Here is a 16,008-nt window from a genome sequence, read left to right on the forward strand (position 1 = left end):
GGGTGTTGCCTTCAGGTAAAACTATGCCACATGCTCCCCTACAGAGCTCTCTGGTGACCTAAAGCAGTGGAGCTCAACCTTTTGGCTCTGTGGGCCAGGTGAATGGAGTAGGGTGTGGCGGATCTGTAGGCTGGATCAAGCCCCATATGCTGGTATCTGACCCTGATTGTGTGTGTCCATCAGTCCCTCCTCCTTCCACCCCAGGGTGCTAGGATTGGGCCCTGCAGCCTGACTGGATCACATGGCACCCAGACTGGATCTGACCCATGGCTGTAGCCTAAGTTAAGACACAACAAAAGCTTTGCATGCGTCTTACGTGGTCCCAAGGACAGTATCTGCAGCCAGGCATTCAGAAGTTTTTCTGGGGGATCTGAAGGTCTTAGCTGCTGAGCACTCCCACAGGTCTAATCTTTTATGGGTGATTCACACCCCCTTCTCCCCCTTGGGTTGCCTTGACAGCAGCTGGTCCCTTGCCCCTTGCATCTTCCCGGACTTTCCACATCCTTTGCCCCTTTCAGGATGTTTGTCTGCTGGTTCTTGGCTTTCACAGGTCTCACTTTGCAGTGTAACTGTAGGCCGCCCCCCCCACCATCGGCTACAGAATGAATTAAAGGGCCAGGAACTGCATCTGTTGCATAGCTTCAGAATTAGTTAAAAGGCCAGAGACTTTTGTGACTGTGCCATGGTTTGGCCAACATATTGTAGCCCTTCCTGGTCTGGTTCCTTCTGGAAGCACGGGGCAGTTTAACCTGGTCACTGCCGCCTGCATCGTGGTACACCTTGAGGGGGGTCTTGCAGTTCCCCCAGTCGAGAATCACTGTTTTAAAGGATGCTTCTACATCCCAGTCCCTTGGGCTTTCTCTCTCCGGATCTACCATATTTATTTGGCTACTACATGTCCCCCATTTAACACCCGCACCTTGTTCTCGGAAGGCGGAATAGAGAGAGAAAGATTGTTTTCATTTTAACCAAACTGGTCTGAATCAGTTTCCACATTGAATTTTCAGTCACTAATTTCTGGAGGGGGGAGAGTGGGATGTGAATCAGCACGATGAATTCTGTTGCCTGCCACCTGGTTTCTCCAGGCCCTCTGCCTCGAGGTAGAGGTGAGTCTGTTTGCTCCCAGTATCTCTGAGGTTGACTTCAGGCCCCCACTCCCTCCCCCTGAATAACTGCTGCTCTTTGAAGCAGCTGGGAAGCTACAGAGAGACTCTTGCCCTCACTCCATGACTCAGCCCCTTCCCCAGAGGGAGAAGAGCTGGCCCCGACCCACTCAGAGCCAGCTCACCCCTTGATGCCTCCTCTCTCCCTGTCCCCCCACAGTATGCCATCCTCATGACCATGGTACTCACCATTTTCATCAAGTATGTCCTGCACTCAATCGACCTCCAGAGTGAGAATCCCTGGGACAACAAGGCTGTCTACATGCTCTACACGGAGCTCTTCACGGGTAACCTGCCTTCCCTTAGCCCCATGGGAGTTGGGAAAGCTGTTGGAGGAGGCCAGGTTGGTGCCTCAGCCTGGGGCTTCTTGGAAGGGGGTATTTCTGCGAGATTGTTTGAGAGGCCTTGAAACAGCCCAGCGTGGAAATGAGAGACTCAGCTGCAGTTCCCCAAATCCCATGTAGCTCCTGGGCTCTTCAAACGCATCTAATAACACCAAGCGATTGCTGTGAGCTGGGGCAGTGTGCACAGAGCAAGGCCTCTGGGACTCGCAGATCTCTGGGGTTCTCTGGCCCTCGATTTGGCCTGTGGTTAGAAGGATTAGAAGACTTGGTCACCCTGAATCTAACTTATCATCTAGGCTCCAAGGCAAAGGTTTTGAGATGGGCCCCAGCAAACTGTGGGGTTTGGGCAGGTTCCTGGAAGCCATGGTGCTTTAGCTTGTGGGGGGTGACAATGAGTTAGAACCCAGTCTGGGTGGAAGAGAATGGGGAGCAAGTTGGAGCAGGACACCTGGGTTCCCTTGCCCATCTGTGGGAGAGGGGAACGTAACTCATTGTTGGAGCTTCCTGGGTTCTGTGCTGCGGGGAGAGACGGGTGTGGGGACAGTCCACCCTTGCTTATTGTCCCCCTAGTACAGCCCCGTAGTCCTCTCTGGTGGATGTGGAGGACCAGGACTCTGATCACAGAAGCCTGCCTCTCTGATCTGGCTGTGGGGGCTGATAGGTGTTTAAGGGCTGGGTGAGCTCTGCTGGAGAAGGGCTGAGGGTTCAAATCTCCCCTCCTCACCAGGCTTCATCAAGGTGCTTCTCTACATGGCCTTCATGACCATCATGATCAAGGTGCACACCTTCCCTCTCTTCGCCATCCGGCCCATGTACCTGGCCATGAGGTGAGCAGACCCGGCCAGCCTGGCACATGCTGTGTTTCCCATCCCGGTGCCTGGGTGCGTGACTCAAGCTGCTCACTTTTCATTCCAGGCAGTTCAAGAAGGCTGTGACGGACGCCATCATGTCCCGCCGCGCCATCCGCAACATGAACACCCTGTGAGTATACAGGGGAGGGACAGACCACTCCCATAGGCTGAAACTACCATACTTTCTCACATACAAGGTGCATCTTCCTCCCCCAAAAACCAGCTGCTGGGAATTGTGGTGCACAGTATATATGAGTAATACAGTAAGAGCAGTTTCTGTCACTTTCCAGGTGAAAGTAAAATCCACTCAAGGAGCAGAAAAATGAGCAGCCTCAGTTCTGTAGTTGCCACTACTCAGTTTATACAAGGAAAGACCTCTATTCCTTCCCTCCACATTTCAAAACCAAGGCACCTGCTTAATTCTAGGCTGTATTGTATGCAAGTAAATATGGTATTGGGTTGCGGCGGGGCATCACACTGAACACCGTATACACCCCTTGACTGAGATCAGGGGTGCTTGAAGGAGAGTGGGTAGAAGGTGGCCTGTTGTACTGGAGGCTGCGGTCACCCAGTGAGAGCCGGCCTTCCTCTCTCCAAAGAGCTTATTGTAACAGCAGATAGGAGGGCAGGGCAGTGGCAGGGTCAGGGGCTTGGCCCAGTTGAGGAAAGAACGTAGCAGTCCTGGCCGTGAGACCACAATGGCCCTGACTTCCCCCTCGAGCCTCAAGGCCTTGATACAGAGCAAGATGGTTTTGGCTTAAGATATGCCAGCCAGCCTGTGGCTCAGCAGAAACCTGATGGTCTCCTTTGGGTCTGCTCTGAAATGCCCCGGGCCAAGGTGACTCTGTGGGGGTGGCGAGTCTTAGTGTCACAGCTTTCCTCACCTTCTCTGCCTGAGATTCTATCCCCCCTATCTCTGCTCCCCACCCAGGTACCCCGATGCCACCCCAGAAGAGCTACAAGCCATGGACAATGTGTGTATCATCTGCCGGGAGGAGATGGTGACAGGCGCCAAGCGCTTGCCTTGCAATCACATTTTCCATACCAGGTGGGGAAAATCTTGGTGGCATGTTTCTGCCTCTGCCTAGAATCTTAGAGCCCCAGAGAAGCCTCAGAAGAAGAGGCAGAGGGTGGGATTTGATCACAGTCTTCAAATCCCCAAAGGACAATGACAGGATGGGGATGGGCTTTTCTCTGTGGCTGTAGAGGATGGGCTTTGGGGCAATGGCCTCAAGCTGCAGCAGGGCAAACTGAGGTGGCACATGAGGAGGAACGTTTTGACTCTGAGGGGGGTCAAGCTTTGGAACAGGCTGCCTAGAGACGTGGTAGAGTCTCTGTCCCTGGAGATGTCCAAGAGCAGCTTGGAGACACTTGGTTGGGGATGATTTAGCCAGGGATGGTCCTGCCTTGAGCAGGGGGCTGGATGTGACCTCACAAGGTCCTGTCCAGCCTGACTTACCTACAGTGCCATGCCTTGTGTCTGGGCTAGTGCAGATGGGGCTGATCCTGACTCTAGAAGGGGCTGGACTGGACAGGAGTCAGACGAGTGGGTCTCCAGCCTCTGGCAGAGGCCCCAACATAAGCCAACGATATCTTCCACCCCCTGCAGCTGCCTGCGGTCATGGTTCCAGCGCCAGCAGACCTGCCCCACGTGCCGTATGGATGTCCTGCGTGCCTCATTGCCTGCCCAGTCCCAGCCTCCGCCCGAGCCGCCAGAGCCAGGCCAGCAGCAGCAGCAGCACACGCCGCTGGTGCCCCAGCCCCCCAACTGTGAGTGCCCTGCCTCAGTTGACCTCTCTAAGATGGGTATAAGTCTGTCTTGTGCCACAGCTGAGGGGTACCAGGGAAACGCAGCTGGGAACTCTGCTTCATGCACCCCTTTCTCTGCTTGCCTCCACAGTCCCCCAGGGCGTCCTGCCCCCATTTCCTCCAGGGATGTTCCCCTTCTGGCCTCCTATGGCTCCATTCCCGCCAGTCCCCGGCGTCCAGCCAGCCAACAACGCCGAGAACCCTGCAGCCGCCTCCAGCTCGCCCTCCACCTCTGGGGCTCAGGCAACAGGTAAGAAACCTCACCCTTCACATCACTGCCCACACTATTACAGAGCAACTCGCTCTAAATCCTGGGATAAAGTTACCCTGCAAGAAACTCCCTTTAGTAACCCTGGGGTAACATCATGGGTGTGTGTTTGCTGTCCTACTCGAGCTAAAAACGGCCAACCTGTTTGTCCTTTAATACTGGAATCTGACAGGCATAAAAGCTCACCGTCATCCCACCCTGAGTACCTGTGAAATATCTGAATTAACATTTTGCCTTGGCTGGTGTGTCTGCCCGTTTCTGTCCATGTGTTGCCTGTGTGTGAAGAGACACAGTAATCTCATCGGCCATGCACAGATCACATGGCCCCGTGACCACTTCACCAGGACTCTGTCTTCTTTCTCTCTGCAGCCAGTACCTCACGCCCCAGTGGAGACTCGGCAGCAGGATCAGACACTGCTGCCCCTGCAGGAACCGTGCCGGGCTTACCCTTCCCTCCCCCCTGGATAGGGATGCCATGGCCCCCTCTGTTTGGTAAGCTCCGGGGGGCTGGGGAGGGGGAAGAGAAGGGCTCCTTGATTTTCCCCCAACAGAGGGAGATTCCCCAAGGGCTACATTTATCGAGGCCCAAGATCCATAAAATCATAGAAGTAGGGTCGGAAGGGACCTTGTAGATCTTCAAGTCCGACCCCCTGCCTGGGCAGGAGGGAAACTGGGCTCAAGTGACCCCAGCCAGGTAGGCATTGAGCCGCTTCTTAAAGACCCCCAGGGTAGGAGCCAGCACCACTTCCCTTGGAAGTTGGTTCCAGATCCTAGCCGCCCTAACTGTGAAGTAGTTCTTACGGATGTCTAATCTAAACCTACTCTCCAACAACTTGTGGCCGTTATTCCTTGTTATCCCGGGGGGCGCTAGGGGAAACAAGGTCTCCCCCAAACCCTTCTGGTCCCTAGTGAGTTTATAGACAGTCACAAGGTCCCCCCTCAGCCTTCTCTTGTGAAGGCTGAACAGGTTCAGGTCCCGTAGCCTCTCATTGTAGAGTCTGCCCTGCTGTCCCCAGATCATGCGGGTGGCACTTCTCTGGACCCTCTCAATGTTCTCCACATCCCTCTTGAAGTGGGGTGCCCAGAACTGGACACAGTACTCCAGCTGCGGCCTGACCAGTGTCGCATAGAGGGGGAGGATCACCTCCTTGGCCCTACTTGAGATGCACCTGTGGATGCATGATAGGGTCTGGTTAGCCCTGCCAACCGTGACCTCGCACTGTCGGCCCATGTTCATCTTGGAGTCAGTGATGACTCCAAGATCCCTTTCTGCCTCCGTGCTCTCAAGAAGGGAGTTTCCCATCTTATAAGTGTGTTGCCGGTTACTACTGCCCAAGTGCAGCACCCTGCACTTGTCCGTATTGAAACGCATCCTGTTTTTGTTAGCCCACCCTTGCAACCTATCCAGGTCTTTCTGCAGTCTTTCCCTCCCTACTACCGTGCCCACCTCACCCCAAATTTTGGTATCATCAGCAAATTTGAACAGGTTGCTTTTCACCCCGTCGTCCAAATTGCTGATCCAGTGGACGATCCAGTGCCACCAGCTTGATACTTTTGGGCTGGAGCACAGGAAACAGCCTAGTGGTAGACAACAACTAGCAAGGATGCTCTCATCTTCCTGAAGGGAAGCCAAGAAACCCACCTCTCTCCCTCCTACAAACAGGTTTCCCTCCCATGCCGGTGCCACCTGCCGGGTTTGCAGGGCTCACGGATGAAGAGCTCCGGGCCATGGAGGGCCACGACCGGCAGAACCTGGAAGCCCGGCTACAGTGCCTACAGAACATCCACACGCTCCTGGATGCGGCCATGCTCCAGATCAACCAGTATCTCACTGTCCTAGCAACCATTGGGTATGTCTGTGGGGCAGGGACTGTAATGGGGGTTTGCTTCCATGTTACTGGGAAGAGACTGAGGGGTAGAGCCCGAGTAACTTTAGATTGGCGCTCAGGAAAAATGCCTTCCCTGTTTTAGAGCAGGGAAGCAGTAGAATAGACACCCAGGGGAGTTGTGGACTCCATCACTGGAGGTGTTCAAGAAGAGACTGGACAGCCATTGATCGGGGTGATCTAGGCATAGCAGTGTCTCAGTGTCTATGTTGTAGTAAGGGGATTTTCTAGGCTTCTGGGCTTTGCTGGTTGCTCCCTTCCCCCTTTCTGATGCATGTGTCTGTTTTTAAGCCTCCCTCAAAGGCACTAGATGCTGGCTGCAGCCCAGGCTGGGGATGGGGACTCGGCTCTGCCAGTGCCCCTGCTGGGTTCGAACCAGAGGGTCCTGGCTACAAGGTCTTGCCTCTCAGCTAAGGGCAGACCAGCACTGCCTTTGAGGTCAGGAAGGAATTTTATCCCCTGGTTGGATTGGAGGCCACACCCCTCCTCCTTCCTCTACCGGGGGAGTTGTGGCCTCCACCTGGGATCTTTTGAGTGTATATTGACAACGTTTCACAAAAGCAGGATGTTGGCTGCCATGGTTCCCCTGTTTTCCCTGTGGCAGGTTTGGGTGTGGTGTCTGTGTTGTGTCAGGGTTGATGGTAGTCTTATGTCGAGTTTAAATAATGGATTTGTACGGGGTGCTTTGGACAGGGCTGATCCTGCTTCAGGCAGGTTATTGGAGTAGATGTGACCTCTGCAGGTCCCTTCCAGCCCTGCTTCTCCATGATTCTATGACGAGTGAGGACCCTTTCAGACTAGGACCTTCTGAGCTAGGAGTGAAAAATCAGGGGAGGAAGGTGAGTTGAGACAGCTGGCATCAAGCTATGGACCTACCCCTGTTAGAGACCATAAGCATCTGATGAGAGACTCCTGTTAATGCTCTGAGTCTCTCAGGCAGCCTGGTGGTGTGGGTCAGCCTTTGGTGAGGCCTGCATTGATTGTGCTATTAGCAAAGCCTCTATGTGCGTTGCGTATGTGTTCATTAGTGTTTCTGTCAGTTAATATTCAGAGGCTTACACGGTGGGGCCCATAGGAAGTAGATGGGCTGCTCTTTGTCCTTACTTTACAACCCTCTCCTTTGGACAGGTCACCCCGTCCTGCCCAGCCTCCCAGCACATCCACCTCGACCCAGGTCCCCCACACTGATGAATCTACCACCTTGCCTTCGCCAGACAGCACTACACCTCCGGTGGCATCTCCAGAGGGGGCCACATCTGGTGAACCGGACTCAACAGGTCAAACAGGTAGAGGAAACAGAACCTATGATACATTGTGCTGCCTATCAGCTCCAGGGGCCTGAAAACACCGCTGCCAACTTCCTCCATAGCACTGGAGATTGCCAGGGGCTGTGTCAGACAGCTTTCTCACGGCCAGCCTATGCAGTCCTGTGTCATCCCTACCTCTAGGGTAGGTGGCATCTGTTGGGATGAACCACCCCATTCAGACGTCTGCCACTGAATGAGACAGGCCAGAGGGCTTGCCCAGTTAGCCAGCGATTCTCAATTGGGGTCACACCGTTACCCAGAACCCTTGGATTGGGCAGTGGGGGGAGTTTCCCCTCCACTTGTGGTAGGGCAGCCATATAATTTTGAAGAAAATCCAGGATGGGTAAGGGGGACCACACACACACACCCGCCCACATCCACACCTGGCTGCAGCCCACCCCCTGCTTCCAGCTGCTGCACAGGAGGAGCTGGGCTGGGTACGTGCAGGTGTGGTGGTGCCACCAATCTGGGACTTTTGCTTCCGTTTTCACCCACCATCTGAGGCGACACATGAAATCTGGGACCGTCCCAGCCAATCGGGGACATATGGTCACCCTAACTAATGCAGATAGCACACACTCTTATTCTAAGCAACGCATTAGTTGCCTTGCAAGCTAGCATTGCTCCTTGTCCTGTTGATCAGACAGTTCAGGGACATTCAAGGGCATAGTCCAGCAGTCCATTGACCCTTTGTTCCCAGACTGTGTTTATACCATTTGTTTCCTCCATATCCATTATTTTTCCTGCTACTCTTATTACTGTTATTACTACTAGTGCTGGCTACTTAAGCCCCTGCCACACGTAACATGTATTACACAGTTCACTGGTGCAATACATTTAGACCAGCCACACATGCAAAGTGATTATCACTAAGGACCTACTTAAATTGTAGTGAGAGTAAACAATTTTGGGGTTGGTCACAGCATAAAGAGCAAATTCCATGGATATTTCCCAGATGTGCTTCACTGGCTCTGCGCCTTGGCACTGATTGGTGGAGAGGCCCCAAGAGGTTGGGGGGGACAAGGGAGAGGCCACCATTTTGTCTGCTGCCTCACCAGCCAAAGCCTTCCTCAGCACCCCTGCAGGCGGGTTGCCACGCTGGGCTGCAGCGGCAGCGAGGACAGCCATCTCCCGCTGGGACTCAGCTTTTTATTTTTCAGGTGTTTTATTTAAGCTGATTTCACAGACAATCCCAGATTTCACAAATTGAGTAGACCCCTAGTTATCTCACAGTTAACTGGCTTATTGTGCAGTGAACTTAGATCGGCCACATACATGTGCAAGGCGATTATCACGCCATAAAAATGGCCATCCAGCTACAAAGTCAGTGCCTGAAAATGTAGAATAACTTTGTAGCTGGTTCCTATCCAGTTTTAATTGGAGCATGTGGCAGCGCCCTTCCAGCCTATTTATACTGTAAACACTCCTACCTGCTTACCTTTCTTATCACATACCTGTTTTATCACGCATCCTCTTCTCCCTGCTGTCCATTGACAGTGCCGATGCCTTGACAAAATTCCTAGCTGTTTGCTCAGCTGTAACCAGATAGCGGCCTCCTCACTAGCGTGGTTGCTATGCAACCCCTCGCAGGAATGGACACTGGTATTTTTATGTTTACACCAGGATCCCTCCCCGTGCTATGATTGCCTCAGTTGAGGGTGCTGCACAAGAGCAGTGCTGCTAGATGTAGGTACACGCGATCAACACAGAGATTTCCAATGGGAATCCAGTGTCCGGACCTTCCCATCTACCTGTGTCTTTCCAAGCTCTTTGTACCAGAAGAATTGTTCTAGGACAAGGGTATTCAGGCCTCAGTCAACCGGCCAAATCCAGCCTGTGGCCCTGTATTGTCTGGCCTACAGGGCTTCTCGTGGGTCTGGAAGTAGGAGAAAGTTGGCACTGCTCCTCCACCGCCAAATATGTGGACTCATGGGGAACCCCAGGCCCTGTGCTCTGAATCTGCCTTCTGATCCCGGTACACAGGGCTGGGGAGTGGTGGTTCTGGGTCCCAGGGTCCAATTCTGGCACATCAGGGGCAGCACTAGGTGCCAGAGCCCAATTCCAGCACAGGTGCGGGGGGGACACACCTGATCCTGGCATGTGGGGTTCCATCTAGCCCACGGATCAACCTGGCTCTATGCACTGGCATCTTTTGAGGGGAAAACCTTGATTCTAAACAGGTTGCGAGCCATGGTCTTAGCTGCTTGTGGCCAAGTCTTGCTGCTCTCCATTGTGAGGTGCCGGCAGGGAGAAACTCTGCCCCCATCAATTGCTGTCCCCCATTCCCTGACTGATTCCTTTGCAGATCTGTCTGGCCTGGGGGGTGCTGAAGGCTACACGCCACCAGGTCCTGCCCTCGAGGAAGAGGAGGAGCTGTCTTCATCCGGGGAGCCTGACACGGCCGAGCTTCGCCGGCGCCGGCTTCAGAAACTGGAATCACCCCCTGCCCCCTCACACTGACACCCCTCGGAGCCCATCTTGCCCAGTGACTGGTATTTTTGGCTCGTGACTTTGTTTTCTCTTCTCCGCCCTCCCTAATTTGTTTAAAAAGAAAGTTTAAAAAGAAAAAAAAAAAACATTAAAAAAATAAGACAGACGCGCAACGTCAGGGGCCACGGGGCCAGGGACCTCGACGGGCTGAGACTAACCCACCCCAGCCAGCGGAAGGAGGAGGCCACAGCCATGATGCTACGGGTTTGGGGGGGGTTGGAATGGACTCTGCCTTTTTGTTTCTAACTTAAAACCCCACCCTCGAATGCAAACCGCTCTGTAGCTGTTCTCTCGTCTGCGATTTCACACTTCCCATTCCAGAGCCTTCTTCCACACAGCTCCCTGCAAATTCCCTTGGGAGTTCACGGTACACAGGGCTGCTGCGACAGGACCCTGGGGGCTTCTGCAGCATGCCACTCAGAGGGGGGCATCTCCACAGTCTGGCGAGCTGCTCGCAGCTGGGGTTTCTCCTCCGATGCAAGGTCTTTTCCTGCCTCGGCCCAGTTGTTTCTACCTCTCTGGTGCCACATCAGTGGAGTCTTGCTGGAAGAGGCCCACGAGGAGCCGGCTTCTACAGGGAAGGAAGTGCATGTCCTTCCGCATCTCCAGGTTGAGGGGAAACAGTCTCACCTTCACATGCAGAAAAGAGCATTTGGGAGCTGGCAAAGCAAGGGTTGGGGAGTCAGAAATATGCATACCTTCTGAGAACACCCTTCCAGCGGGCGTTGCTCTGGGTGCTATTGGGTTAGGCTGGCTTGCAATGAGATCAGCATGAGGTTTCATGCTCTTATTTGCTGTGATTCAGGAATCTGTTGGCACAGGGAGTGTGGGTCGGAGCAGATGCAGGGCTGTGGAAAGCCAGGACCGAGTCGTGGCCTGGCTTAGACATCCCTTTGATGTCCTTTCCTTTCCCAGCAGGGGAGGGGTCCCTAGAATTCAGCTCTGTGGTTGCAAGTGGCTTCAGTATTGATCACGCCTTTGCCAACACCCAAAGAGTTTGGCCACACAGCCTTGGTGATGTGATAGGCCTCTTGGTGAGGACGATAAACCATACAACCATCCACCCTCCTCCAGTGTTTGGCTGTCTGTATCATGTTACAGAACCCTTGAGACCCGAGTGCTGGCAGGGAAACTGGTTCTAGCACAGATAGCGATGCCCATACTGGTTACTCTGGTGTTGGCAATATACCCCCTTCCCTTCCCTCCTACCTTCTGCTTCTCCTGTTCCCAGCATCTGAAAGCATGGAGAGTTGGTAGGAGTCCTGAGTCCTGGGGCAGGACAGGAAGAGAGGGTGCTGGGCGTCATCTCTATTCCTGGATTCTCCAGGGTCAGTTGTTTTGGATCCTTTCTTGTAGGGACACCCTACGGACTTGGGAGACAGAACCCTTTTCCCCTCTCACCCTGAGCCTCACTGGGATCAGACCAGACCCCACTTGGGGTTCTTCTCCCATCAGGACTTTTACTGCAGCCGCCTTTCTCTCTCCAGTGACCTCACAGCAGTGATCTCACAGCTGTCTTCTCCAGTTCGGTTCCCAGGGGTCTCATGCAGCTCCTGACAGTAGGTCTGCTCCCAGGACCTGAAACAGTCGCCTCTGTGTTCATTGGGTTTTGTTAGTAGCAATCACTCCAAATGTTAGGGTGGGCTTGGGGCAAGTTCTGTCTTGCTGATGGACAGTATTAGCAATGGGGGCACTTCCGGGGACAACCACTTCTCCTGGAATAAGCCAGGAGGAACTTTTCCATGAGCCATTTCAGCCCAGCTCCCCCAGTCTGCTTCCCTGACAAGGATGTGTAGACCAAGGAAGGGGCGTGTTAAGGATGTTTGACTTCTGGTGGGTTGTCAGCAGCTTTGATGTCTGTGTTGGAGGTGGGGTTTTGCTCAATTTCGTCTAACCTGATTCTCTCACCAGATTTCCACAGACAAATCCATGCAACTCTCAAACTCCTCTGTACTGGCACTTTAACTGCAGCATTGGTTCTGGGCACTGAGTTACTTTCTAGTGGTAAACCATCCCTTTCCACTAGCCTTTGAAAACTGGATTGATGAATCGTGAAGACTTGTTGGCTCTTATTAAGACCTTGATATAAAGCATGTTTCATCAGGAGGACCAATCTGGAGGCACTGAGGAGTCGGGTGGCTAGCCTCAGTCAGTGGTGGACTTAGAAGCATCTATGTCACTGACTGCCCGGTCACGACCTTGGGCTCCTATGCTTGCTGCAGTTAGAGGCAAGAGGCACGCCACATGTGAACATAATAATGGGTGCCAGAGACCTCCAAAAGGCTCCGTTGGGAAGCTGTGTATGGGCTGGACAGAGCTTAATGTGGTATGGGGAAGCTGTAACAGGTTAGAGCCAGCACAGGATGCATCACTCAATTCTTTCCTCTTCAGCTATTTAAAAAAAAAAAAAAGGCTCCCCCACTCCTACCCCCTTTCCAGGAACGGTATAACTCTTCAGTGCCTCTCTTCAACCCAAGTGGTTTCTAATAGTACACTTATCTCAGGGAAAACACATTCAGAGACAGTACTTAAGGGTGGGTGAAAATTTCATAGCCCTTCTGGGGAAGGGCAAAAGTAGTCAAGACCTTTTCAAGCCTAGACCTTTCACGATGAGGCACGTGGGGGTTAGCACGGGCTTGATTCAGAATCGCATCGTTTGAGGGCTTTGAGAAGAGGAAGACCATTGCCAAGGGATTGTGGGTTTGGGACTCGGGAGACAGCATCCTGTGACAGCTCTGTGCTATGCATCACTGCAGACAGGCAGCCACTAAGCATGCATCGGGTGTTGTGATAAACTATGCAGTCTCTCCCTTCCGTGCATCCAGCTCTTGCAAAAGGAAAGCTTTGCTTTTCAGGAAGAGCGCAAAGGAGGGGGAAGGGGGATTAAAAAGCTTGAGGAGAATCTCTAGCAGAGTTGGCTTCCTGTCTAGGAGCATGGGCTGGTGCTGTCCTCTTCTCCAGCTGTGGAACATGAAAGCATTACACGGGACTTCGGTAAAAGAAAACTTAGAGTAGCACCTGCTGGGGCAACATCTTGGTGTTTCTCAGAACGATGGAACCAAAGAGCAGTGTCAAGTCCTGTCGGCTCTTCGCTGAATGCTATGAACCTTCTTAAGGAGACGCCATGTTTGTGGGGGCTGGAGAAACATTGTTCTTGCAGCGGTCCGCAGCTTGACACTGAAGAGCCCCCAAGCTTGTGTGCGTTCATGGAAACAAGCAGGGTCTCAGCACTAGAACACGTGTCACCTCTGAGGAGAGAGGACTTCTCTTCCCTCGCTTAAAGGGATGCTTAAGGTTGGCCAACCCATTCGACGTCTTCCTTGCCTGTCCTTTGATTTCCAAATCTGTCATGGTAAGAATCTTGACAAGCAAATCCCCCCGCCCATGGAAGTTTTTTTGGCTTGTTACCAAAAAAATGATTTTGATCTGAGCAACTCTGCAATAATACATCTGCGTTCCTAGACAGCGCTACTCATTCAGTGTTGGGCGCGTGGAAGGAGAGCGAGCTTGATTTCATGCTTCCAGGGCTTAGTTAGAAGCATCTCAAAAGCAAAAATACCACCTGTTGTTTTAAAGGAATCAATCTCTGGTTGAGTTGAAACATGAGAAGATTATATATATATTTTTGGAAAAGAGCCCATGTTTTTTATGTTGCAATTTTGATAATGCAACCGCTTAGCCAGGGATGTGCTAATCTGTGCCACAGGTCCTGTGAGATTTGCCTCCTTTCCTGGAGTTTTATTAAAAGCCGGGGAAGAAAATGTGAGACTACAGGAGTGGAAACGTTTCTGGCCTGTCACTATCTCTCTGACTTCCTTTTAACTTCTCTCTTTTACTTTATCTTTGCGTGTTGCAGAGGTGGGTGTTTTTTTGTTTTTGTTTTCTGGAGGAGGAGGAGATGGTTCAGATAATTTAATTTGTAAATACTGTATAAATTTTTAATAGCTTAAATTGTATATACAGCAAAATAAAAATTGCATTAAAGATTGGGCTGTGCTGCTTTGAGGAATGGGGGTGGGGTGGGGTTACACACTTTTCATTACAACTGACTCCAGAAGCTCTTCTCAACCTTTTATCAACATACACAGATGTAAGTAGTTCTTTCTCATGACTGTGCTGCAGGCAGATATGAAGACGGGGGAGTCCTGGCTTTCCTGTCTGGTCCTGGCCCTGCTGTGGGGGTAGATGAGAGGAGGAAGAGAATGTTTTCTGTCTCATCCCTGTGCCTCTGCTTGGTTTGCACATCCGTGAAAGGAAGATTAGTGTTACCTATCACTGGGGGCTTAGCCTAAGGCTTAATGGTGTCATGTTGTAAACCCTTAGGCTCCTTTCTTCTCCAGGTCACGGGTGCTGCACCTAGCTTCTCTTCCAAATGCCTGTAGCCATTGCGACTCCAGGTAGCAGCAGGAGAGCCTATCTGCCACTTCACTTCCTAGACCAGTGATTCTCAACTGGGGCAGCAAGGCACCCTGGAGTACCTTGAGATCATTTCAGGGGTGCCAAGGGATGCCAATGCTAGGTGCGTAGATACGATTCACAGGATGAACCTACGGATCCTGATCTCCTGGGGTCTTTCGGAGTTCTTTGCAACAGAAGAACTGCTCTGTTATTTTTCTGTACTCAAAAAAAAAGGGGAGGGGGTGAAAACTAAGAGCTGGCCGCGTTCCCCCAGGGGGAGTCGAACGAGGGTCCTTTGATTCTACGAAGGTCGAGAACCACGGCCCTAGCCCATTCTTAACCAGGTCTCTTTACCAGCGAGTCTAGTAACAACGTACGAGTGAAGTGCTAGAGAACAGGCTCGTCCCTCCTTGCCGAAAGCCACCAGCCGAGCTTCCTCCTAACGACCTTTCCTTTTCGTCAGCGTTGCAGCCTGGCGCCCATGCAGTCGAATGCCCTTAGCCCCTCCCCGTCGTGTTCCTGAGCCCTCCTGGGCACGCGGAGGTGAGGATGCTTGTCGACCACTCTGGCCTCTCTTCAGCAGAGTGTTTATGATAGCTCCTGGCTGCCTTGGTCTGAGAGACACCAGGGAAACGATAGCGCCGCTCATGGCTACTCTGGCCTGTCTTCATCCGAGTCTCCGCTGATTCCTCCTGGCTGCCTCCGTCTGAAAAACAGCGGGAAAAGATTGGCCGTTTTGACCCTTCTTCCTGCAGGCCCTTATTGGTCCTCCAGAGCAGAAAGACCCTAGGAAAAGAAGAGACACCTTTCTGGCTTCTCATTATCCTGCTCTCTATGATTCCTCCAGAGCCAAGAGAGCCTAGAAGATGAAGAGACTCCTTTTGGCCTCTCTGCCTTGTCCATCCCACTCTCTATGGTTCCTCCAGGCAACATTCCCTAGGGAATGAAGGGAACCCCTCTCGACCGCTCTAGCTTCACTCCAAGGCCTCTATGGTTCATCTTGGCTGCTCTGGCCTCTCTTCCCGCCGCACTTGGCACTGGAGGACCAAGGGGGAACCATAAAGGGCGGGAGAAAGGGAGGCCAGAGCGGCCAAGAGCGACTAGAAGAGACCCAGTAGTACCATGACCAGAGGCAAGTCTCTATGGTTCCTCTGGGTCCTCCAACGGCAAACCGCCCTTCCTGCTGGCTGCTCTACCCCGTTCCTTTAATGCTCCCGCCTCAGGAGGGCGGAAGTGGTCGGGCGCTCTAGCTCGCAGCTCTATGGTCTCTCCTCCAACGCTTCGCGCGCTTTCATCCGGGTCCCCGCGGCCGCGCATGCGCCGTGCGCTCGAGCTGGCAGCGCGACAAGATGGCGGCAGAGGGGCTGGAGGCACCGGCCAGTGCGGGCTGCGGCGGTGGGGCCGGGGCGGAGGGAGTCCCCGGCCCAGGGGGCGGCGGGGACAGTGGCCTCGAGGCGGCGGGTGAGCGCGGGCGAGAGAGAGAGGGGCTGGG

General features: G+C 53.0%; 1 protein-coding gene across 4 annotated transcripts in view; it reads left to right on the top strand.

Annotated features, from left to right (window-relative positions):
• SYVN1 (synoviolin 1) overlaps positions 1-10,390 on the top strand; it is a 20,497-nt gene extending 10,107 nt beyond the window's left edge. For all 4 annotated transcript variants that reach the window (XM_006037114.3, XM_006037115.3, XM_025193554.1 and 1 more), the window contains 10 exons: positions 1,324-1,450; positions 2,235-2,334; positions 2,423-2,488; positions 3,290-3,406; positions 3,968-4,128; positions 4,259-4,417; positions 4,805-4,927; positions 6,099-6,285; positions 7,450-7,607; positions 9,934-10,390. In XM_006037114.3, the coding sequence (XP_006037176.2) occupies positions 1,324-1,450; positions 2,235-2,334; positions 2,423-2,488; positions 3,290-3,406; positions 3,968-4,128; positions 4,259-4,417; positions 4,805-4,927; positions 6,099-6,285; positions 7,450-7,607; positions 9,934-10,088 (1,353 nt within the window). In that variant the 3' untranslated portion in view covers positions 10,089-10,390. The remainder of the gene's footprint in view (positions 1-1,323; positions 1,451-2,234; positions 2,335-2,422; positions 2,489-3,289; positions 3,407-3,967; positions 4,129-4,258; positions 4,418-4,804; positions 4,928-6,098; positions 6,286-7,449; positions 7,608-9,933) is intronic.
• The last annotated feature ends 5,618 nt before the right edge of the window (positions 10,391-16,008 follow it).

The sequence above is a fragment of the Alligator sinensis genome, unplaced genomic scaffold (assembly GCF_000455745.1).
Source record: "Alligator sinensis unplaced genomic scaffold, ASM45574v1 scaffold1318_2, whole genome shotgun sequence".
Lineage (NCBI taxonomy): Eukaryota > Metazoa > Chordata > Crocodylia > Alligatoridae > Alligator > Alligator sinensis.